Source organism: Schistocerca nitens, chromosome 7 (genome assembly GCF_023898315.1).
Source record: "Schistocerca nitens isolate TAMUIC-IGC-003100 chromosome 7, iqSchNite1.1, whole genome shotgun sequence".
In the NCBI taxonomy this organism is placed as follows: Eukaryota; Metazoa; Arthropoda; class Insecta; order Orthoptera; family Acrididae; genus Schistocerca; species Schistocerca nitens.
Window position 1 is genome coordinate 406,068,933 of NC_064620.1, and position 26,423 is coordinate 406,095,355.

At 43.9% G+C, this 26,423-nt stretch overlaps 1 protein-coding gene across 1 annotated transcript in view; it reads right to left on the bottom strand.

The window, feature by feature from the left end:
- The window catches only part of LOC126195069 (ATP-binding cassette subfamily G member 4), a 219,579-nt gene that overhangs the window by 80,707 nt on the left and 112,449 nt on the right, over window positions 1-26,423 (bottom strand). The window contains exon 3 of the mRNA XM_049933519.1: window positions 7,232-7,421. Coding sequence (XP_049789476.1) covers window positions 7,232-7,421 — 190 coding nt within the window. The remainder of the gene's footprint in view (window positions 1-7,231; window positions 7,422-26,423) is intronic.

The following is a 26,423-nucleotide window of genomic DNA, read 5'->3' on the forward strand; positions in this document are numbered from 1 at the left end:
GAACTGAGACATGGAATTGGCGGTGGACTATTCAGAGGAAACACCTAAGCATTTAGCAGAATTGATTCAGAAAAAGCAACTTAAATCTATTTGCCAAGATAAAGATTTGAAACACAATTCTTCCGAATGCGAATCTCGCACTTTAACTGGATAAAACATAGCTTCCAATTCCAGAACGATAGGAATCCTACTGCATTATTGATTCGAACAGAATGTCGTTGCACTTGGCCTTGGTGTAGCTTAGCGATGTGATCGAGTGGCAGTATCTTACGGTATGGAGAAGGCACGACCATAACATTCTATATCATTTGATCGTAGCCATTCCATCCCACGATACGTATTAGAGTCCACATCTCCATGCGTTCACGCACCGGTTTTCTCACGGCCTACAGTGTCTTGGGTCACCAGTGATTGCGTCCATTAGAGGTATTCAGCTCCTCCAGGGTCAACAACGCGGATGTTAGAGGCAGCCGTCAGCTGACTGCGATTATAACTGCTCATGTACGAGACCAAACGCAGCGGTTCAATGCTGCACAAAAGTATCGCTATACGATACACCAACGAAAAAGGAAAAAAGTTTAGACGATTCACGGAAAGAGGACGCCATCGATTTTTTCCTGTTAGGATAAATGACGATATGATGATAGGAAGGTCCTTAAGCAACGAAGTTAAAATAAATCAGCAAAATTATAAAAAAAACTTGTAGGAAAGAGTGAGTCGCACTGCCGTGACCTCCCTCCTCGATACAGAGCACAGGAACTACTGCACTGTGCCACATGTGAAGTAATAGGGTACGGAGTTTAAGGCAGTTTCAGAAACCGACGCTGAACGGTCGAAGCATGGACTAAGGTATACAAGTGACTTGCATCATGTGCATTGACGGATGCGTTTACAAACTCTGTATCACATCATTAAAGTTTCTGATGGTAACCGCAGGCGGACAGTTTCTCAGTTCGAATATCGAAATGTGCCATCACCAGTAATATTCCCCCCCCCCCCTTCCCCACCATCCCCACCAAGTCCCCGATTGTTTAATGAATCGTACTTTCATGTATAAAACACCCGTTTCACGCATGATAATGTTTATGCCACGTCCTGAGCAATGTGTCATATGATGATATAATGTTGCAGGTACGTTCAGTGGTATGTATGTTGCGTATATAAATGGAAATAGAAAAGAAGTACGAAATTAAAACAGCGTCCCAGGTGCTGAATTTTTATTGCATGAACAGTGAAAATGTAAGTGATAATTTTTTTTCCTTTCATTGTTTCGTGGGAGGTGTTAGCAACATAATGCTTCTAAAAGATTTGAAATTATCGGTAAAGTGTGTTGGTCATTCTCAAACAATCGATGAATATAGTCAGTGTAATTTTCGCGCCGTGAGTTACGAGCCTCAAAATACATACAATGGGCAAATCAGCTGAAGGATTACTTTTTTGAAACCAAGTAATTGTTTCCCAGTGCGACCCATAAGTTTGAAATTTGGCTCGAAGGTGCGAACAAACCTCTGCTGTAATGGTGAAAAAGTGTGAAACCTTGCGATGTCGCTCTCGGGCTCATCGACGCTTCGAGCAGCAAGGCGTCGACACATGCGAGAAAAAAGGCCAGATCTCAGAAGTTCAAGTAGGGTGTTAGGTGAGGTAATGTTACTTTCGCACCAAATTTTCCCCACCATTCTGCCCAACGCCACGATGGGCGTGTCACTCAATGTGAAGGTCGCCACACACCCACTTACCCGCATTTCACCTCTGCTTTTGACGCTCCTGTCGTGGAGGTTAGAACGGTGACGCCCAGCATTGAAATCGCATGTTTTTCTTATGGGTGGCCGAGGGAAACATTTCAGATACACCGCCGAATCGAAAAGAAAAGGCCGCAGGAGGTGGCATAAAGGCCGTCAATGGAAACTCCGCTTCTTGAGAGTATGTCATTTACACACATTTTGCGGTCGAATACGACCCTCTGCAATGCGATGTGCAACGGAGCGACGTTATTAACAATCTTTGAGACTGCTGGCACGATTCAACACTTCTCTGAGAACATCGTGGGGTTGCAACACTATCGAGTAATCTGACCACTTTGGAGTGTATCGCGGACACAATTTTGGTTCTAGCGTGCAAGGTGGAACCACTAAAGACCGTTCAAACCCATTATACGAAATCTGAACGTGATCCGAAGCAGCGAAGGGTGTTTATGTTCCTTTAGCCCTACTCTTTCGCGCCCTTATGTGACGTGACCACGTCGTGGGTAGTATAACATTGACACGTGCTTGAATAAAACGGCAAATGGTCTTTCTAAAACCTCCCAGTTCGGCAACACCCTCGGTGTCACTCTCGCACCTTTGTTGAGCACGTTAAAAATGTACCTGTAAAGAGATTATGTCTCTTCTATCTCAAAAAATGGCTCTGAGGTCATCAGTCCCGTAGAACTTAGAACTACTTAAACCTAATTAACCTACGGACATCACACACATCCATGCCCGAGGCAAGATGTGAACCTGCGACCGTAGCGGTCGCGCGGTTCCAGACTGAAGCGCCTAGAATCGCTCGGCCACACCGGCCGGCCATCTCTTCGATCTCTACGACCTTTCGGGCAGGCAGCTGTCTGTCTGTTATCAGAATTATGGCCCAAATTTTTGCGCTGATGTCTTACTTATTTTTCCTTCCTAAAATACGAGGTCTAGTAAGTGTGTTGCCTTACTCGAGGAAATTTCTGTTTGGTGCGATGAATGGCACCTTGCTCTATCTGTAGAAAAATGTAATTAATGCACATCAGCAGGAAATGTAATTCTGTAAAATCAAATATATGGGCATAGCGTTGTAAAGCGTTATGAAACAAAACGAGTTCGTAAGAAAGGTCGTAGGGAAAGCGACTAGTCGACTTCGTTTCATTGAGAGAATTTTATGAGATTGTAGCTCATCTCTAGAAGGGGGGCCGCGTACAGAGCACGAGTGCGACATATTCTTGAGTACTGATCGAGTTTTTCGGATCCCCAAAAGGTCGAATTAAAGAAAAACGTCGAAGTAGATCAGAGACATGCTACTAAATTTGTTACCAGTGTGTTCGATCAACATTCGAGGCTCAAATATGAATCCCTATAGAACAGACGACGTTTTTTTCACGAAACACTATGGAGACGAGAAAATTTAGAGAACCGGCATATACAGATGGCGGCAGAACGATTCTGCTGCTGTCAACGTATATATCGCGTAAGGACAGCGAAGAGAAAATAAGGGAAACTAAGTGTTCTACGGAAGCGTATAGACAGTCGTTTTTCCTTCGCTTCATTTGCAAGTGGAACAGGAAACGAAATGTCAAGTAACTGTAAACGTACCTCCATCATGCATTGTGTAGTGGCATGCGGAGTATGTATGTAGATGAATATTTGTCATGTTGTCGTGGTTCCCCGAAAATTTATCCTGCATCTGTCAGTGAATCAGATTTCGTGCCAAGCAGCAGTATCCATATGGAGTCTGAAGTAATAACAGTTCCTCGTGGTTCCGCAGACGGAGCATGGAGGGAGTACGAGGTTAGGCCGGAGGTGATATAAGCCAAGCACGACGTCAATATATTAAAACCAACATCTCGATCAACATCTCGATCGATTTGCAGACGACTTACGGGATACTGTACAATTCATTTCTTTATTCCTGTGGTGAAATGTTGTTCAGCGATTGGTTGCAACGGAATATATCTCAAAGGAAGTAATATTTCGTTCTACAGGTAAAGTTGTTTAAAAGCATTACACACTTTTCGAAAGTAAGTTAGTGAATTTAGAGGCTCGGTTAAGGTGAGATGTCGTTACCAACCAGATGCAAACAGTCTTCTACTTGAGAGTGTTTACTGTGTCTAAATATTAGTATTTGAATGATAAGGGTCATTATGTATGTATATTGACCCTCAGATCTAAAACTCAATAAATGATGAAGATTTTGAGAAGATAGCAGGATACTATCCAACTCACCGAAGCGTTTTCTCTGTAATTAACATCTTTTAATACGTTATGCTTCTTATCTTGATATTTTTTTCTGTGTGTGTAATGCATTAAGAAAAAGACACAGAACATTAACCACTATATTGTGTAAAAACCGGACGCTATGGGTAGAACTGATGTCATTGCTTGTGAAAGCACGATAAAACATTCAACTTATATTATTCAGACATCTTCAGAAAACTAAATGCTATCTGCCAAACTAATATATTTTATTTTTAGTTTAGTTGAAGCAGTGAACTACGTGAAATTTCGGTAAAATTGTGTTAACTGTACTACAACATGTGTAATACCAAAACAAATAGTGCACCTGTTAAAATCGTTGCTGGATTCAAGCTGAAAATGACAGAAGTTATAACTCATCAGCTTTGATGCCGTAGGAATAACGTAACTACAGCAACGTAATCTAGGACAGAAAGAAGGTCAGCATCGATCGTAATATGGTCTATATTTTATTGCAGAGCATATTATAAACATTTTACTGTTTTTCAATTTCACTTGGTAACCACGAAACTGATTTCAAAATTTCTTTACGTACTGTCTACGTACATTTGTACTCGTGATTATATTATAGTTTTAGATTATAAAATAAAATAAAGAACGGACAATTACAATTCTTACACCAGCCTGCTACTCCCGCTTTAATATTTTATAGAACATTTTTAATGCAGCGTAATGTACTTCACTATAATGAATGCTATATTTGACACAATGCTTATTTTAGTTTTTATGTCTCATAGCTTTTATGTCTCTTTATGTCTGTTTATTATATTTTACTATAATTATTTTGAATTCTTGTTATTCTTAGGGTGTACAAAAAAATTAAAAAATTTTAACCCAATTTTGAATATCTGGATAATGGAAATAGAGGACGTTGGACGTCAAATATGGCGTAAACCTAGGTTAGCTGTACGGGTTTGTAAAGAGCAGCTACTGTTTGATTGATGCTAATTTATGTTGTAATATGTGTCGTCATACCTATTCTGAGTCTACATGATTACATATAACGGCATCTAATTGTGCAACAGGTATTTTGTACAAATGTCTCATGGTTCTTGGTTAGTTTGCATTTTCCGTGTGTAGTTCCTGTGTTATTTTTGTATTCATAGCACTGACGACAGGAGCACTGTTAGCTGACACCTAGGTCTGCAATAAAACACAGATGACGTTACGACCGATACTGAGCTTCTTTCTGTCCTGAAATTGTAACTGTCAGCTCCTCTTTACATATGAATTAATGAGAGAAACTCAACTTTTTTCACTTCGACAGGTGACTTAGACGTTTGTTTCGACACTTAGCGCGGGAGCGACAGAGGCAATGCTTTGCTTGTATGTACCAATGCGCTAAGGCCGCAGTTATCAAACCTTTTTTTCTTTGGAACACAGCAAAGTATGTTTCAAACTTTCGCGACACCCCTAAATATGAATTTTTTTTCTGAGATGCAACTAAGAAAACTCAAAGTACATACAATACATTTTAAACTCTTTTTACTAGATCGCTTTTCTTGTCTGTTTGTTCCGTACAAATTTTGCAATCGATTTTAAACTTCTCGGTGAGCTAGAGCCTCAAAACTTTCAACAATACTCAGAACTGGATGATATGCAATACTAGCAAACTTTCTTGTCTGGTGTGCGGCGGAGGCTACTTCGTGTACTACTGCAATTTCCCCTTTTCCTGTACCACTTGCGAATGTTTGATAACAACGATTGCTAATAAGTTCCCGTGTGGTATCATTTCTCTCTTATTTCTTCCTTCGAGATCTTTGCGTGAGTTAATCGCAGAAGGAAGCAACGTACTGACTGACTCAGGTGACGAGAACCTGAAACAAGCCTGAAATTCACCATATGTCCTGTTGTAATCTAATCAAAATGTTTCAGATCGATTGAAAAATTTGACACACATGGAACTGATAAGTAGAAAGTAATTATTAAAGTAATTTTTTTAAAGTGTAACACGTTTTTAAAATGGATTAAAGCTACCAGACAGATAATCCAGAAAATCTGTGATTGTGAATTTGTAGTTGCTTTGAAAATAGTTGTAGAATTTAATACGAAAATCGTGGGCACATACAATAATGAAACATCCAACATTCCACATAACACCTTCACACTATGTTTTTTCCTTCTTTTTTCCTTTTCTATAAATACTTACCCCCAAGCTATGCATAGCACAATACTAACAACTCTTCCTCTTCCTGAGCACAACATCTCACACATTATAGAGGTATGATGACTCAGTTTTTCAGGATTGCAAATGGAAAGTTGCTGTACTGAAAATGCCACAGAGATCAACAATGTGTGTGTGTGTGTATGTGTGTGTATGTGTGTGTGTGTGTCTGAGTGCATAGTGTGTGCAGTGGCTGATAGATATGAGTGAACAGTGTGGCATTACATTATTTAATAACTTTTTTTAATAAAGTATTGTATAACAGGAGTAAATCTAATGATTGTCTCTAACTGGAAGTCTGTAAATGTATGTGTATACGAATTAGCTTATTTCAAATTGGTCTTAACTTATAAATACTTTGACATGTCCTATATCCTTGTAGTAAGAGATCTACGGATGAATAAAGCTACTACTACTACTACTAATACTATTACTAATACTAAAACGTAAATTGTGCATTAATAGTTCATCTCCTTACTGTTATGTATGCATGCGGCCTACCTTTCTCGTTTTAAAATCTACAAGTATTTTCATAATTTAAAAAGTCACAAATTTTCAGGACTATATATATGGGGTTAGGAATCTGTATGGGGATAGGACAAATTATTTTATAGTTTTTAGTTCGTTTTGAAAATGTGTTATATTAAAAAGCATCATATTTAAATTTTTTAAATTATGGAACGACTATGAGAGACAAGTTTTACAATTTATTACTCCAACAAACGATTTGTCGATACATTTTTTATGTTCTTAATATTTTATCTGCGGAACGTTAAAAGACATGAAAAGTCTCGTGATACACCTTACATGTATTCGCTACACACCAATGTGTCGCGGACTCGGCAGTTAAGAAACGCTGGTCTAAGGTACAATGTGTGCACCCTTCGTCGAAGTGCAGCGCGTACATACACGCACTTACAGCCGTTCGCGTGTTATCTGTTGCTAGTCGCAGTATCTCAGACCCGATACTGCTGCTCGGCGGCGAATACGAATCACTGTCGGATAAAGGATTTTCGGTGTCTTGTAGTGTTCATTCCGCAATGTCTGACTGCTGGTATTGGGGCGCGGTACTCACGATCTGCGCCTTCTCGCTGAGGTCGGTGTCCTCGCCCAGCTTGAGGTCCGCGGCGACGAGCATGTTCTCGTGCACGGTGAGCAGCTCCTGCAGCCGGTCGTCCTGCGTGATGTAGCAGGACAGCCTGCGGAACTCGTCCAGCTGCCGCTCCACGCCGTTCACCAGCACCGAGCCCGTCACGCCAGTCAGTCTGCAACACGACGAGCGGTAGTCGAAACAGGGTCCCCATCTTCCGAGCATGTCACGAGCACCAAAGAAAAAAAATGGGATAAAACAGGCCAGCGTTAAGTCAAACTCACGCACCGAGAGTTCCGTACATAAATCAATTATTTATATATTCTGATAAGCTGAAACAATATGACCACTGCCAATCTTGACGTTGGATGGCGCCTGGTAGCGCGATAACAGAAGTACACTACTGGCCATTAAAATTGCTACACCAACAAGAAATGCAGATGATAAACGGGTATTCATCGGAGAAATATATTATACTTGAACTAACATGTGATTACATTTTCACGCAATTTGGATCCTGAGAAATCAGTACCCACAACAACCACCTCTGGCCGTAATAACGGCCTTGATACGTCTGGGCATTGAGTCAAACAGAGATTGGATGGCGTGTACATGTACAGCTGCCCATGCAGCATCAACACGATACCACAGTTCATCAAGAGTAGTGACTGGCGTATTGTGACGAGCCAGTTGCTCGGCCACCATTGACCAGACGTTTCCAGTTGGTGAGAGATCTGGAGAATGTGCTGGCCAGGGCAGCAGTCGAACATTTTCTGTATCCAGAAAGGCCCGTACAGGACCTGCTGAAATGTAGGGTTTCGCAGGGATCGAATGAAGGGTAGAGCCACGGGTCGTAACACATCTGAAATGTAACGTCCACTGTTCAAAGAGCCGTCAATGCGAACAACAGGTGACCGAGACGTGTAACCAATGGCAGCCCAGACCATCACACCGGGTGATACGCCAGTATGGCGATGACCAATACACGCTTACAATGTGCGTTCACCGCGATGTCACCAAATACGGATGCGACCATCATGATGCTGTAAACAGAACCTGGATTCATCCGAAAAAATGACGTTTTGCCATTCGTGCACCCAGGTTCGTCGTTGAGTACACCGTCGCAGGCGCTCCTGTCTGTGATGCAGCGTCGAGGGTAACCACAGCCATGGTCTCCGAGCTGATAGTCCATGCTGCTGCAAACGTCGTCGAACTGTTCCTGCAGATGGTTGTTGTCTTGCAAACGTCCCCATCTGTTGACTCAGAGATCGAGACGTGGCTGCACGATCCGTTACAGCCATGCGGATAAGATGCCTGTCATCTCGACTGCTAGTGATACGAGGCCGTTGGGATCGAGCACGGCGTTCCGTATTACCCCCCTGAAGCCACCGATTCCATATTCTGCTAACATCTGGTAACAGTCATTGGATCTCGACCAACGCGAGCAGCAAAGTCGCGATACGATAAACCGCAATCGCGAAGGCTACGATCCGACCTTTATCAAAGTCGGAAACGTGGTGGTACGCATTTCTCCTCCTTACACGAGGCATCACAACAACGTTTCACCAGGCAACGCCGGTCAACTGCTGTTTGTATATGAGAAATCGATTGGAAACTTTCCTCATGTCAGCACGTTGTAGGTGTCGCCACCGGCGCCAACCTTGTGTGACTGCTCTGAAAAGCTAATAATTTGCATATCACAGCATCTTCTTCCTATCCGTTAAATTTTGCGTCTGTAGCACGTCATCTTGGTGGTGTAGCAATTTTAATGGCCAGTAGTGTATGTAAGCGAAGCAGTCACGGAGAGCGGATCCCCCTAGCGAAGATATGAGCTGCAAATTGAACAATAAAATTATATAAGCGACTTTGAGGAGGAGCAGAACCTGTGAACTAGTACCTCGGAAACGGGAAGCTCTCTCGAATGTCCACATGTTACTGTCGTGAGCACCTACGAAAAGTGGTAGAAGTACAGTGAAACTACCACTAGGCACTAAATGGTTGCACCGCTCTTCACAGAACGCGGGTTTGGAGGCTTGTCTGCTCTGCAATAGGATAGATGGTGATCTGTGGTATCTTCGCCGAAAGAACACAATGCTGGTGCACGTGCTAGTGTTTCGGAGCACATCGTTGAACATGGAGCTCCACAGCAGAAAATGATACTTGTGTGTCCCGGACCGAGACTCGAACTCGGGACCTTTGCCTTTCTCGGGCAAGTGCTCTACCATCTGAGCTATCCAAGCACGACTCACGCCCTGTCCTCACAGCTTCACATCTGCCAGTACCTCGTCTCCTACCTTCCAAACTTTACAGAAGCTCTCCTGCGAACCTTGCAGAACTAGCACTCCTGAAAGACAGGATAATTCAGAGATATGGCTTAGCCACAGCCTGGGGGATGACTGAAAATGTCATTCTGGAAACATCCCCCAGGCTGTGGCTAAGCCATGTCTCCGCAGTATCCTGTCTTTCAGGAGTGCTAGTTCTGCAAGGTTCGCAGGAGAGCCTCTGTAAAGTTTGGAAGGTAGGAGACGAGTTACCGGCAGATGTGAAGCTGTGAGGACTGGGCGTTTGTCGTGCTTGGATAGCTCAGATGGTAGAGCACTTGCCCGCGAAAGGCAAAGGTCCCGAATTCGAGTCTCGGTCCGGCACACAGTTTTAATCTGCCAGGAAGTTTCATCATTTCCATGTATTGGCATGCAAATGAAAGCACCAGAGAAGTGCGAAGGTTGTACAGAACGAAATTTCTGGGGAGAAGACACCTGGCTCACAGTGCAGTAGGGTCCCTTCCGAGAGTGTTCCAATGATTCAGAGAAAGAGGGCAGATGGTAGCACAGTACAGCGTCTGAGTATGACGAGCAGCACGGATGCAGTGCTTGCTAGAGTGAATGAGGCGCCCGCAATCAGCACTCGACCAATTGCGTGTGAAGGGAATGTTTCTCACAGTACTGCGTGGAGAGTATTTAGGGAAATGCAGCTACCTCCACAGGAAATGGTTGCTTTGATTCCTTCTAACTTCGGACCTCGTGTCTTGTTTAGCCAATTGTTCTTGAAGTGCAACACAATCGATGTTTACTTCCCTACGTATGTACCTTTTACGGATGAAGCTTGTTTCACTAAAGACGGAATGCTAAATAGATGCAATAGGCATGTTTGGACCGATGAGAACCTCACGCCACAGATGTGAAGCGCCCTCAACACATATCGTCAGTCAATGTGTGGGCAGGCATAGTTAGTGATTACGTACTAGACTCTCTTATTATTCCTCCCCAGCCTCCCCAGTTAAATCCACCATTGTACCCGGTGTTTATCAGAGACATACTACCCAAGTTGCTTGATCGTATCCCCCTCGTTATCTGTCAATGTATGTGGTTACAGCATGATGGAGCTCCACCTCACTTAGGAGTGATGATCTGTGAAAATACGGATCACATTCTCTGAGAAGCGCGCTCACCTGATCTCACCCCACTTGATTCCTTCTTATGGGGCTACGTGAAAAGTCTTGTGTAATAGACGCCCGTCGAGACTGAAGAGCATCTGGCAATAATTCTAGCTGTGGTACTAGAACGGGTAGAGCAAACTTTGTGCGACAATGCCATGCCTGCATTGACGCTGGGAGATGCCATTTTGAACAACTTTGTAAATGTAGCATTTTGTGAAACTTCTGCGTGTAAATGGAATTCATTATTAATGTACTGCAGACTTACAATTTTCGGTCTCTTGGACATCAAGTTACGTGCGCCAGTACTAGTCCAACTCCATTAACAGGAGATATCATTTGAAGGAGCTCGAGAGTATTCAACTGGAATTCTGTCCATCAAGATCAGGGTTCAGTAGATGGGGCCCTTAGTTTGACTGCTGTGCGAGGCCAAGACGAAACCTGAGTAGATTTTAGCTTATACCTCTCGACGTGGTCGTTTCTGAAGTAGGGTCCCTTGCCGCTCTCACACAACATGGAATCACTCTATATGTAATGCTTCCTGGTAATGTTGCAGACAGAGTAGAGTTAAATGGAGAATCTTTCTAGCGATGATACGGGCCGCAGATGGGAAAATCCACTGACATAAGTGACTTCGACAAATGGCCCGAAACCTGGGTACGAGCGTCTCGGAAACGACGAAGCCGGTCGGCTGTGTAGTATGCTTATATCGCTGGCATCTTATGAAAAATGGCTGAAGCACAGCGAAACTAAGAATGGGCGACAACGTGTTGGATTTTCGCATCACAGAATATGGACATCGGAGGCCTTCCCGCTGTGTAAAACAGTATAAGTGGCGATCTGTGACAAATCTGACGTTTGAGTGCAATGTTGATGCAGACACAAGTGTTTCGGAACACAGCGTTCGGCAGATTATGGGGCTCCGAAACGGAGAACCCGTATGTTGAACCAAAGACATCGTCAATTACAACTGTAGAGGGCATCGATATAGGACAGTCAATCAATGGAAAAGTGTTACCTGGCCGGATGAATCGTGTTCGTTATGAAACCAGATTGATGGTCGTGTCTGGATACACTGTCTTTCAGGTGAATGGATTCCAGATAGACAGTGATGGCATCTTCCAGCAGGATAACTCTTATTGTTTCAAGGTCAGAGTCGTGCTATATTGTTCTGAGGGAGATGATAATGAAATCACATTTATTTTGGGTAACTTGGTGGGCTAGATATCAATATGGACCACAAAATTCGCCTGCTCTGAACCCAATGGGTTAGTTATGGGACGCGAACTACTGGCCAATAACTTATACGAATTGCGTGAATTGTGCGTAAAAAGCTGGTGCCAAATGGCTCCAGAAGCCTGCTAAGGACTTGGGAAATTCACCCCACACTGAATAGCTCCTTTATAGCTCTCCAAACGTGGACTAAAACTACTACATTACACACGTGGTCATAGCGTTGTGTCAGAGCAACTTATGTTTATGATGTCCATAAGCAGCGATTTGAACGGCCGCGAGACCTAACTAGATCAGATGCCAGTGTTGCGGTGTTCATATAATTTAGACTACTAAATGAAATGAAATGAGCCTTTGGCGCCATCGGCAGGAAGGCCCCTGACGGGACAGGTCCGGCCTCCGTGGTGAAGGTCTTATTACATTCGACGCCACATTGGGTGACCTGTGCATCGGATGGGGCTGAAATGACGATGAAGACAACACAACACTCAGTCCCTGAGCGGAGAAAATCCTCGACCCAGCCGGGAATCAAACCCGGGCCCGTAGGACGGCAATCCGTCACACTGACCACTCAGCTATGAGGGCGGACAGACTACCAAAGAAAGTAGCTTTGAGCCAAGTGCACGCAGGTCAAATATAGGGTGAATTCCGAAGGGACCGAAATTGACAGCGTATATTACTAATAGATGAGTACCGGACACTGCCCGGTTATGTATTTATTCCAGTCTTCTTACAGTTTATCTCTCCTCCCCTCTGTAATTTCATTTCCTCTGCCTCCGTCTCTTTGTTCATCTCCGTCTCCTCCTCTTTCTGACCATATCCTCCCCCCTCTTTCTCTGTCCATATCCTCCTCTTCCCTTTCTCTGTCCATTTCCGCCTACCCTTTGTGTCTTCTCCTCTCCCCTCTGCCTGTCTTCCTCCTTCTGTCTCTATCCATCTTCTGCTCTTTCCTTTCTCTATCTCCTCCCCTCTTTCTGTCCATTTCCCCCTTCCACTCCTCTCTCCACGTTATCACGCTCACTCCAATATGAGACTGTACTTCTTTCCAAATCACAACTAATACGTGTACCAAATTTGGACGAAATTGTGGCTTTGCCAGCGTACGCACATGTCAAATATATTTAACATATATGTACGTATACATATTTTACACGTATTTGTACAGATATGCTACTCTTATGTCAAGCAATTTTCGCGTTGCATTTTCATTTTCGCGCAGCTCAATGTTTATGACGTCGTGTCTCCTGTACTATATGTTGTACATAGAGATAATTTCGCAGGTACATACAGTGGTAGCTAAGTTCTGCAATATGTGAATCGAGTTAGTATTAAAGAAGTAATAAATTAAAACGTCATGCATCATGCGACAGTTTTTCACGTTTCTCAGTATTTATGACGTCATATCTTCTGAAATATGTGTCACAATGATATGATTGTTCTGGCACATTCACTGATATAAGTGTATACTGTCTGAAAAATGTGTCTCGAATAAAGTTAGTAGTAAAGAATTAAAAATTAAAACGTCATGCTTGATGCGGCAGTTTTACTGCATGAACAGCGAAAATGTAGAAACGATAAATATTTTTGCTATAAGTTACTAAGTGCTCTCATTCTCAAATACTGGATGACTAAAGTATGGGTATTCTGGCGAAGTGGGCTACACTGCTTTTTCACCCCCACTCCCACCCCTTTGACAGGTAGGTGGTTCTCACAGCCACAGTGAATTTTTCCAGACAGTAACGGATAGGTGCACGAAGTTTGGTTGAAGTCGATGCAGTGGTTTAGGAGATGCTGGAGATACATACACTCACATATGTACATCCTTTTTCATAATATATATGGCTACTGTTGAATGCTATGGACGACAACGACCTGAATCACGGGCAGGAGGATTGAGAGAGATTTTGGTATGGGAAGTTACGTAGGCTGCTGCGGCACGATTCCGGCTGAACGGTACCTTGTCAGTAAACCGCCTTTAGGTGTCTAACTAATTAGAGGCTCTCTTTCCAAGGTGTGGGCGACGTCACCTCTAGCAACGGAACGAATCCGTCCACTGGTACTTTTGCAACGTTCCATGAGAAAACCACGCAGAAGTTTCACTAAATGATAACGTAATTAAACCTTTCGCGATTTTGTAGAAGACGTCATTGACGCTTTTGACTGTTAAAATTACTTTATTCACAAACTTCACGAATACAATTTCAGCCCTTCGCCGTATACACGAAAAATTTCTTGTTTCGAAATTTTGACATCTGCTAAAGCAACGGCTGAAACTGTAACCGCGGAGTTTACGATTGAAGTAATTTTAACAAAGCCGACACTGATGTAGCTTAAAATGTTATATCCAGCTGTGAACCTTACCCAAGGGGAATGCTCATTAAATGGGCTGAACACTGCAGAAATTGGTAGCAACTTCTATAAACGTAGAATCCCTTTTATGCAGGATATAGGTAGTGGTTCAAACGAATGTGGTGAGTGGAGGACAATGAAATAAGCAAATAATCCTAAGAAACACAGGTCCGTAAACCGATGGTTTCCTCAGAACGACGTATTACCACCAAGTATATAAAAACTTTATAACGGAGTTCCCGAGGATATGCGCTTGAGGACAAACACATTACAACTTGTGCTCCACGTGGCCATCGTACATGGGAAGCCATGTTTCTGCTTGTCTCCTCATCGACGCCTTTCGCGTTCAAAATTCGCCAACGTGTTCCCAATGCACTGAGAAACAGCCACAACGCGATCCCAGAGTTCATCTATACTACCACCAGGGCTGGAATACACCAAAGATTGGTGCTACATATTCCCGCACAGCAAAATGATATGAACGAACCTCATACGCATCCTTAGACGATGAGCTACATCATCCAGCAGACATTAACAATGTTGTCGTATTGGCATAGCTGCTCTGTGCATATAACGTACGAAGGACTGCTGAAAAGTAATTCCTCAAATATGTTATGAGAAAACTCTTAAGACTTTTGAAATATAATAAACGTTATTAACACTCTACATATTTATTCTTCAGGCATACATATTTATTTGTCAATATAGTCACGCTGGCGACCAACACATTTCTCACAACGAGATATCAGTTTGTCGATACCGTCACTGTAGGTTGTTTGTTAACAGAGACACTACCTCAGTTCTGCCTAAACCGCTTCATCTCTATCGAAGTAAGGTCCTCGAAGGTATTCCTTAAGTTTTGGAAAGAGATGAAAATCGAATGGAGTCAAGTCGGAACTGTATGGAGGATGATCTATGACAGTGAATCCAAGCCGTCGGATTGTTACAGACGTCACAGCGCTCGTATGTCTTCCGGCATTGTTATTCCGAGGGAGAGGGTGTTTTATGTGTGAACGAACTCCGTCTGCGGGTAGAAACCCGATTACAACTCGCTGTTTCTCACCTAACGACATAATCACGTTAGACACCGCCAAGTTACACTCTACAATTCGGAGCCCTCTAGCAGCATAGAGTTGCAACTTGGCGAAGCGAGAAAGTCGACCAAGTAATGTGATTGACATGTAATGGCTCAACCGATACAGAGAACAATAAAAAATTTGGAGACATGTGTACCGTCCGACCTCTCTATTATCCTCTTCCAATGACGTAATTGGATGTAGTATGGAGAATTATGGGTTCAAAACACCGTTCGCCTGGCCGTTGTCGGCTTTTGTTGACCTAGGAGCCGTAACATCCAACTGAAGTAGTCTTCAGTCGACATCACAAGGCTAAGTGTGCCCCGTTGCAGTCCCCTCACCGAGAAAAATCCATGGTATTACCGGGAATCGAAGCCGGGTCCTCAGCATAGCACCCATATGTGGTGACCACTGAGCTGCGAGGGGCTGACGAAAGACGTAGCACAACGCCAGGTAAAAGCTGATGCAGAAAATCAGCTATGGTTTATTCAGAGGAACTGTAACGGTATTCTCTTTGTGGTGTCAACGCAAGGCACCACACTGGCTAGGTTGTAAGCCGCGGCCGGCCGGAGTAGCCAAGCGGTTCTAGGCGCTACAGTCTGGAATCGCACGACCGCTACGGTCGCAGGTTCGAATCCTGCCTCGGGCATGGATGTGTGTGATGTCCTTAGGTTAGTTAGGTTTAATTAGTTCTAAGTTCTAGAGGACTGATGACCTCAGAAGTTAAGTCCCGTAGTGCTCAGAGCCATTTGAACCATTTTTTGTAGGCCGCGGTTCGTAAGTACACATCGGACCCGCAAGTCGCCACATTTGACGCTAGCAGACCAAGCGCCGCCACTCTGCTGGTCTTAAGAGACTAGCTAGCGCACTGCCCATTTCTACAGCTGACTTTAATAGGAATGGTTCACTCGTTATACCTTCAGAGATCTCATTTGCAGAGACGTTAGTTAGCATAGTCTTCAGCTAAGTTAGTAGCTACGACCTAGCCAGGCGCCACATACAGTTTATGCATTTCCAATTGATATGTATGTGTGAAGCAATCAAAATTGTAAAGAAGTATTTGAAGTTCAGCCTATAACTGCACTTGTAAGTATTATTGTACAAAGTCAAGATCGACGTTCATCGCTGATGCTGAATTAAAGCTAAGTATTTAATGATATTCCTGTATGTTCCAGATACATCCCGTCAAGTATAGTTCATTGATCCTCACGTCAGCCTACGTGATCAACGGGTGCAATTAATGGCCAACTCTTATGATAAGACTAAGAGTCAAATTGCGTGACTCAGTCGGGTCACCCTTTTTTCACGAGGCCCATAGTTCCGCCTCATACACGGTTTAGCGAAACTACAGAAAACATAAAACTGGAAGGGTGTCCTGGGATTTGAAACCTTCTATCTCTTAACGCAATTGCAGTGTCTTAACCACTATGCAATACGTCCGGTCTCTTATTCGAGGGAATTCAACACCGTTTTTTACCGCCAGTATTCAGTTATCTGAAGTATGCTAAATCCTGAGGATGTCCGAAAAGTGAGATTGAAATGTTCCATGTTGAACACGTGACCTTCCATGCTAAATGACTCACAAGATTTGAGTTGAGGTTCAATAACGATATCATTTGAGTTTTGGTGATATGTTGCAGTCTCTGTGGACAGAACTGAACTACGTACAATAACAGACGTACACGTTTGAACATATCTGTCTGTGCCTTCATTAGGACACATTGTAAACTGCTCACATTTAAAAATTTTTTGATAACGCTAGAAGGAATCTAGCTCCAGAAATACCTTAGGAACGGCTTCGTTCCATAGTTCTCCAGACTATTTGCTGCTAGAGTCTCTCTCTACCAAAACTGCAATTCTTAGTGCTCGTGCGGGCGCGTTTTGATGTCCATAGTTTCCGCTCGTTATTAGCCTCTGCGCGGGATTAGCCGAGCGGTCTGAGGGCGCTGCAGTCATGGACTGTGCGGCTGATCCCGGCGGAGGTTCGAGTCCTCCCTCGGGCATGGGTGTGTGTGTTTGTCCTTAGGATAATTTTGGTTAAGTAGTGTGTAAGCTCAGGGACTGATGACCTTAGCAGTTAAGTCCCATACATTTGAACATTTTTTTTATTAGCCTCTCTGTCCGCCATATTCCTGAGAGGTTTGTCGCCTGCAGAGGGCAGGACAATGGGCCAGCATTTGAGCAATGCCGCGGCCAGGAGGCGCTCGCTAGGTGACCTGTGGTAGAGCGGTTTGTTTGACAGCGGCTGGAGTAAACGCATTGACGTCGTGGCCGACAGTATCAGTGGCCCGCTGCTAAAAGTTGCGTTTTTGGTCACTGCGGTTTCGATGGGGACGAAGTGCCGACTGGGGCCGTGAAGACTGCTCGTTGAAACAGCTATCCCTGCGCGATGCGCGGAACCCGACTTGTTCTCGACATTTGCGTTTGCAAGAAGCCTCTGTCCACTGTGGTGCCAGGTTGGGTTCCTGTCTGCCAGTTTCAAGAACTGGAAGCAGGAGCATCTGGTGAATAGCATCTGTTGGTTCCTGATTCTTAGAAAACTCGTCATAACACCTACTTGAAGCCAGCGCTTGGTCGAGCGGTGCTCAACGCTTCGATCTGCAAGAAATTACGGCGAGGTTCCGATTACCGTGTGCATGTTCATACTGTGAGGCGCAGTGGCTATTTTAAATCACCATCCTGGTTAACCATCGTGAAATCTAAACATCTTCATTCACGAAAACGTCAAATGATCTCACTTTTTCTGTGAATGTGTGTGACTAACTGGTGGTGCCCGAGCTGTTTGAATAAGTTTGGCCGCACCTATAATTAAAATTTGTTGTCTGTTTAGAAATCAGGTCCTTCTTGCCCAACATTCGCCTCATGCAAGTGTATTTACAGTGTCTATTTGTGCTGTAAACGCAGATTATTTATTAGTGGTTCGCATGTTACAGTATAGCTTGACATACCTGTTGTTTACATAGTGGGTGCAGCTGAAGAAATACCTTTAGTGAGAGTGTCTGTCTCTCTAGTCGCGATCGTCATCCACACTTAAGTGAAGAATTGCTTACCGAGCGAGGTGGCGCAGTGGTTAGCACACTGGACTCGCATTCGGGAGGACAACGGTTCAATCCCGCGTCGGCCTTCCCGATTATGGTTTTACGTGATTTCCCTAAATCGCTTCAGGCAAATGGTTCCTTTGACAGGGCACGGCCGACTTCCTTCCCCACCCTTTCCTAAACCGATGGGACCATTGACCTCGCTGTTTGGTCTCTTCCCCCCCCCTCCCCCCCCCCCCCCCCAAATCAACAAGCTAGAAATGGGAAATTGCTTGGTTCTGCAACTCCCACTTGTATCGTACTTTGAATTTAATGTTGTCTGGTGATTCTGTTTGCTTGGAACTATCTGCAGTCATGTGACAGTGGATGGCTGATGATAATGACCTGTTAGCTATTTTCGATATGATTTCGGAACTCCTAATGTGAAATATGCAGGTTAATTTAATAGACTTGTGATCTGATTACACATCTGTGCTAAGCATCTATCATTTTTTTAAACTTGGTGTTGTTCTCAAAGAATAATTTTTTGTTTAATTTCATTCACCCGTTTCTGAAAGTTATGTAATATATAGCAACTGTTGTATTGTTGGAAATTAATTTCGTAATTAAGGGGATAGCTGCTCAGATTGTCTCGCATAATTTTCCGTGTTTTACTTAATTTGTTCGTGTTTTTAATAAATATTTTAGTAAATTTGTGGCCCAGTATCCTTCCACTCAACACCAGCACGATACCACATTGTAATGACGTAACAAATGGTGGGAGTGTCGGCGGTACTTGTAGCATTGGTTGGGAAAGAAACATAAATGAATGTATGAGAGATTAACTGGGAGCCGAAGACTTCTTTTTGATTTTTATTTATTTGTTTATTTTTCAGATAATTAGAACCGCACTTCCTTCGATGTTAGTCCATTCTGTCTTTCATATCCTTACAAGATATAAATTGCATTATATAAGTAATAAAAATTAGCTGCTTGCTGAAATTCTGCGCTCTTATGTAACAAAAGCAATTATTTTAATGCCAGTACAATTTACATGTACTAACATAAAAAATCTATATGACTATTGTTGTTATTTTGCACTCAGTGGAACGTTATACATCATGGTGAAACGTAATAGTTTCCTGGTATTACTGATAAGTGTGAAAGTTTTTCAGCAATAACAAAAATACTTTTTATGTGGGCTCGACGAATTACTGAAGCGAATTTTGATATGTTTATGCTATCGTTTCTCTTAATTTTACCTTTTGCTGAGGAAACGGGGTGTTTAGCGATTTATTTTGCTATAAATACTGTTTATTTTTGAGTAACAAAGAGGAGGATAATTGCGTAGAACAAATGTTACGTACGTTATGCGGCCCTTTATTCATCCTCACTCATTCAGCAGACAGTTCATCGCTGCCGATTTCTAGGCGTATCTAGTAAGACGCTAATCATACAAGCAAACAAAGCAATGGAAATGAGGTAACGCCTAAAGAGGTATGCAAGACACATAACGTGCAGGTGAAGCGGGTACGAACTTAGCCGACTAAAGTTACTGGAAAAACTGCCGTAATCTACGCTTATATACGATGGCCTACAGTAGCCTACGGCAGGTTTCAATCTCCTCTACAGAAAAGTAGCTAGTACGAAATTTATAACTGTTCGTTTTTTGACGATAATGGCTCTGAGAGGATCAGTACATTGTTTTCTGCAAAAAAGGAACCTGTATGCAAGATAACTCAACACCGTCAATTTACCGTTTACTGCAAACAGCGAGCTAGTCCAGCGCATGTCGGTGATGGCGCGGCTTAATTCGGTAGTGCTGAAGGAGGAGATACTATATAGTGGACGACGTTGTTGAACTCATAAACATCCCTCAAGAAAACGTTGTCTAGTTTTCTATTGTTCACATGAAGATGGTCTCTTTTATCGACTATAGTTCCTGGTGGCCTACGATCTATAAAAGAAACCTACTAGAGCGATGATTCATACAGTAAAGTCGTTCCTAGAGATCTAAAAAGGGTCTCACTATTTAAAATGAGATGACATTTCAGCTGAAAAGCGGCGAAGTGTTCCGTGGAACACGAATATTGCTGACTTTACGATGGAAATTTTTACGCTGACGAAAGCTGTACGACCTTTGAAACTCTCTTTAATGAAACCCTTCATATCTGTACTGCCTATAAATAACAATAAAATGGATGACATGAAGAAATATGTGGTCTATACCCCTTATGAGAAGACGCAGTTTTGTAATTCAATCACATCATGGCAGCCAACAATGGCATCTCGTGATGTAGATGAAGGTCACTGAGTAATGCAACCAAGAAAAACGTTAAATATTATTCATAAATATGTAACAAAGAATATTTATAACAATTTTGAAGATGCAGTGTACTACAGAAAGGGAACATGTCCAACGGCAACAAAGCCGTCTCCCTCTTTTTCCTCACGTCATACTTGACTTATACTTTATATAACAAGCAAGTGCAGCTACCGAGAAACCAGAGGCAAACTTCATCAACGGTTTCATTCATTTATTTGTTTCTACTGTAAAAGTAGGGAATGTGCACATGTTGCCGTTCTGTAGTAAGTGGTTCGTTTGTCGGGGCGATATTAGGTTATAAAACGAGACACTAAAAGCAGTAGATACGTTTCTTTCATAGCAGAGAAATTAACGATGATCGAAATAATGTGGATATAAAAACAGTGTCTTGCTTAAGGCAGAATTCCTGACCAATTTCTCTTAGCAAGCACTGAAGTAAGATGAACTGAGACGTTGGAAACGTGATTACAACGAAGCTTTTCTGAAAAATATAACTGAAGTGTTAAGAAGATTTTCTGGAAATATTTGGAGCTTGGCCTTAAACAACGCCTCGCAGGTGAGGCATGTCTGCAGTTCATGGCCTTCTGGGGGTAACGCTGTCTTCCCTGATGGAAGACGTGTGTGTCTTTGGTGGTGCATCATAATGGTCCAGCTCACTTACAAACTTCCATGCGGAGGGACCCCTATAACATCTAACCCGGACGATGGATGCGTTGCACGCACGGTTGCTGCTGCACCGTGTTCGCACATGCTTAGAGATTCGAGCGGCCGCCACAGAAGAATGATCGGTCCCACCTGGCGCAGCGTATTCCATTCTCGCTATATGGGACGAAACGTGAGTGCAACATGCGACACCAGAGAAGAAGAGAGCATCAATATAATGGATTTGTCCTCCCCCCCCCCCTACCCCATAAAATGCTCAAAACAACGGTATTCGCGAAGAAGTAATGATCACAGCACTTTCCGTTACCAGTGGAGACACCGTGAATGCTGCCCGTTATCAGCGACGCTGAAATACACTCCTGGAAATTGAAATAAGAACACCGTGAATTCATTGTCCCAGGAAGGGGAAACTTTATTGACACATTCCTGGGGTCAGATACATCACATGATCACACTGACAGAACCACAGGCACATAGACACAGGCAACAGAGCATGCACAATGTCGGCACTAGTACAGTGTATATCCACCTTTCGCAGCAATGCAGGCTGCTATTCTCCCATGGAGACGATCGTAGAGATGCTGGATGTAGTCCTGTGGAACGGCTTGCCATGCCATTTCCACCTGGCGCCTCAGTTGGACCAGCGTTCGTGCTGGACGTGCAGACCGCGTGAGACGACGCTTCATCCAGTCCCAAACATGCTCAATGGGGGACAGATCCGGAGATCTTGCTGGCCAGGGTAGTTGACTTACACCTTCTAGAGCACGTTGGGTGGCACGGGATACATGCGGACGTGCATTGTCCTGTTGGAACAGCAAGTTCCCTTGCCGGTCTAGGAATGGTAGAACGATGGGTTCGATGACGGTTTGGATGTACCGTGCACTATTCAGTGTCCCCTCGACGATCACCAGTGGTGTACGGCCAGTGTAGGAGATCGCTCCCCACACCATGATGCCGGGTGTTGGCCCTGTGTGCCTCGGTCGTATGCAGTCCTGATTGTGGCGCTCACCTGCACGGCGCCAAACACGCATACGACCATCATTGGCACCAAGGCAGAAGCGACTCTCATCGCTGAAGACGACACGTCTCCATTCGTCCCTCCATTCACGCCTGTCGCGACACCACTGGAGGCGGGCTGCGCGATGTTGGGGCGTGAGCGGAAGACGGCCTAACGGTGTGCGGGACCGTAGCCCAGCTTCATGGAGACGGTTGCGAATGGTCCTCGCCGATACCCCAGGAGCAACAGTGTCCCTAATTTGCTGGGAAGTGGCGGTGCGGTCCCCTACGGCACTGCGTAGGATCCTACGGTCTTGGCGTGCATCCGTGCGTCGCTGCGGTCCGGTCCCAGGTCGACGGGCACGTGCACCTTCCGCCGACCACTGGCGACAACAACGATGTACTGTGGAGACCTCACGCCCCACGTGTTGAGCAATTCGGCGGTACGTCCACCCGACCTCCCGCATGCCCACTATACGCCCTCGCTCAAAGTCCGTCAACTGCACATACGGTTCACGTCCACGCTGTCGCGGCATGCTACCAGTGTTAAAGACTGCGATGGAGCTCCGTATGCCACGGCAAACTGGCTGACACTGACGGCGGCGGTGCACAAATGCTGCGCAGCTAGCGCCATTCGACGGCCAACACCGCAGTTTCTGGTGTGTCCGCTGTGCCGTGCGTGTGATCATTGCTTGTACAGCTCTCTCGCAGTGTCCGGAGCAAGTATGGTGGGTCTGACACACCGGTGTCAATGTGTTCTTTTTTCCATTTCCAGGAGTGTAGTTGCAGAAGGTGATCCGTAGGAAACGAGAGGTATAACTTTCGAAAGATATCCTGTTGTTCCTCGATAACTTCCAACCGCACACGTGCCTCAGCTGTGCATTATTTGGTGATGAGTTTCCAGTCGACTTTTATGAATTTGCTAGTGGTATATCGTTTGGTCACGAAGTAGGAGAAGGTAAGGAATCCTGGTACCTTGGAAGCAAAATAACTCATGACGGACTAGACTAAGCAAGGAGGACATAAAAAGCGGACGAACACAGGCAAAGAGGGCATTCCTGGGCAAGAGAATTCTACTGGTATCAAACATAGGTCTCAATTTGAAGAAGAAATTTCTGAGAATGTATGTTTAGAACACAGCGTTGGACAGCGGGAAAGGCGTGAACAGAAGAGAATCGTAGCGTTTGAGATGTGGTGTTACAGAAGAATGTTGAAAATTAAGTAGGTTGATAAGGTAAGGAATGAGGAAGCTCTCCGCAGAATCGGTGAAGAGAGAAATATATGGAAAACACTGACAAGGAGAAGGTATAGGATGATACGACATATATTAAGGCGTCAGGAATTTATCTACATGGTGAAACTTTCTAGCAGATTAAAACTGTGTGCCGGACCGAGACTCGAACTCGGGACCTATGCCTTTCGCGGGAGAGTGCTCTACCATCTGAGTTACCCAAGCACGACTCACGACCCATCCTCACAGCTTCAGTTCTGCCAGTATCTCGTCTCCTACCTTCCAAACAGAAGCTCTCCTGCGAACCTTGCAGAACTACCACTCCTGAAAGAAAGAATATTGCAGGGACATGGCTTAGACACAGCCTTGGGGGATGTTTACAGAATGAGATTTTCACTCTGCAGCTGAGTGTGCGCTGATATGAAACATTCTGGCAGTTGGGAGAGCACCTGGCCGTGAAAGGCAAAGATCCCGAGTGTTAGTCTCGGTCCGGCACACAGTTTTAATCTGCCAGAAAGTTTGATATCAGCGCAAGCTCCGCTGCAGAGTGAAAATCTCATTCTATCTACATGGTACTAGACGGAAATGTAAAAGGTAAAATCATTAGAGGATATTCCTACAAGAGGTAGTATTGGCCCAAACTAGAAGAAATTTTCCTACAGTTATATTTCCAGAAGCCAGTACCCTTTCAGATATAGACTGTTGAAGATCCGCTGTTCACAGCCTCCACTTTATTGAGGGATGGAGCGGATTCACAGGAGATGGTACATCAAATTACTACAATACGCTCGTTGGTCCGATGCTAATTGTCGTGCAAACATGGCGGTGAGTGTATGGGCAGTAATTATCGGTGACAGACTTTTAGGGCCATACACTTTACCAAACACATTAACAGGTGCTATGTATCACGAACGTCAAAGCGATAAAATACGAGCGGTATTCCAGATCGTTACGCTAGCAAAAAGACAACAAAACTGAAAAGGAAATCCACCCTACGCAAGACACCGTTTTTGTAGTTTTTTTTTCAGCCAAACATGTTTCAGTAATTTTTGCGCTATCTTTAGTGGGATTATTCGTTTATTTTCTTTCTGAAATGAAGCTATTAGTTGTCTATGCTGGTAGCTTTAGATTTACTACAAAATTTACAGCTTGCCACAGTTTTTATTGTCGTGTGTTTTTCCTTTATTTTTGTCTTGGCGATCAAATTGCAAAAATGCACGTGTAACGATAACAGCGAAAGAAATAAGCATGTTACCACGACGCAAACAGAGGAAAAAACCACGGAAACATCAAGAATTATGACAAGCTGTGTGGGAGCTGTGTAGTTGATCTAAAGCTACCAGCATAAACACAGCACAAAAACGGTGTCTTGCGTCAGACGGAATTTCTTTCCAAGTTTTCTTAGCAAGCACTCAAATAAGAAGAGCTGCAACATTCAAGGTAATTACAACGAATGTTGTTGATGCCCGACGAGGTGCCCCCACATTTTTTACTGATCGTGCGAATGTATCTCACCGCATCATTTCATGGGCGATTGAATTGGTCGAGGACGTCCAGTATCATGGCCTCCCCGTTCACCAGACATGAATTCTTTGGACTTCTGGCTGTGGCGACATTAAAAGACATTGGTGTAGGACCAACCCACCGAAAATGTGCAGGCGTTAGAGGAGCAGTTGACGCCGTCCGGACGGAGCCAGGTGTATTTGAAAGGATGCGTGATTCACTGCGAAGAATATCTGAAAGACATGCCAGTATGTCTGGTAACAACATGCAGCCTTGGCTATACGTTACAGCTGGAAACGAGAGGATATATTGTCCCATATCTCAACGTGCATTCGTTTCCTGACATATTATTATAGGAACCTACGCTACCTCCTGTCAGAATTCGTGTCTCTTTTTTAAAATAACATGTGTTGCTGTAGAAATTACAGCAGGGTGTAACTCTTCATAGATGATTGCAAGTATTCTTCGATAATCTTATTTAATACAAATTTTCATAGAAATAACATTTCCCTGTAAATTCCCAAACGACTGCAATAAAGTTGCTTCTAAAACAGAGTAACTGCATGCTACCTCGACTACACTGAGCAACAAAATTAAAGGATTAGTTTTTCAAACTCCATTATTGTGTCTGATTGCGCATAAGTTTGAAATTTGGCTCAATGATACCTACAATCTCCTTTTGTAACAGTGCAAAAGCATGGTTCCTTGCGACTTCATACTCGATCCCGACGACGCTTCAAATAGTAAAGCACCCAAACCTGGAAGAAAAAGGGGCCACAGCTCAGAATTCATGTGAGCTGTAAAGTGGGTTAATGATGTCGTATTGGCACCATATTTCACCACAATTCTGTCCAGCTCCACCACACATACGTCACACTGCATTAAGGCAGTCAAATCGCCTCTTACCCACATTTCACCCCTCCTTTTGTCCCTTGTGCAGTGGGGGTCAGAGCTAATAATTTTATCTTGGAGCTCTTCCATTTGGTCCGTGTTTGCATAGAAAAACAACAGTATCAGAAGTTGAGTCAGCCTTGATGCAAAAACCCTTGTTATTCGTTTATTTCTTTATTCTCCCAAACTAGTTTCGGTGACAAATAGCACCCACTGATGATGGTGATATTTGTCGCCGAAACTAGTTTCGGAGAATAAAGAAACAAACGAATAGAGCGGTTCCAGGCGCTACAGTCGCAGGCCGCTACGGTCGCAGGTTCGAATCCTGCCTCGGGCATGGATGTGTGTGATGTCCTTAGGTTGGTTAGGTATAAGTAGTTCTAAGTTATAGGGGACTGATGACCTAAGAAGTTAAGTCGCATAGTGCTCAGAGCCAAATAAACGAATAACAAGGTGTTT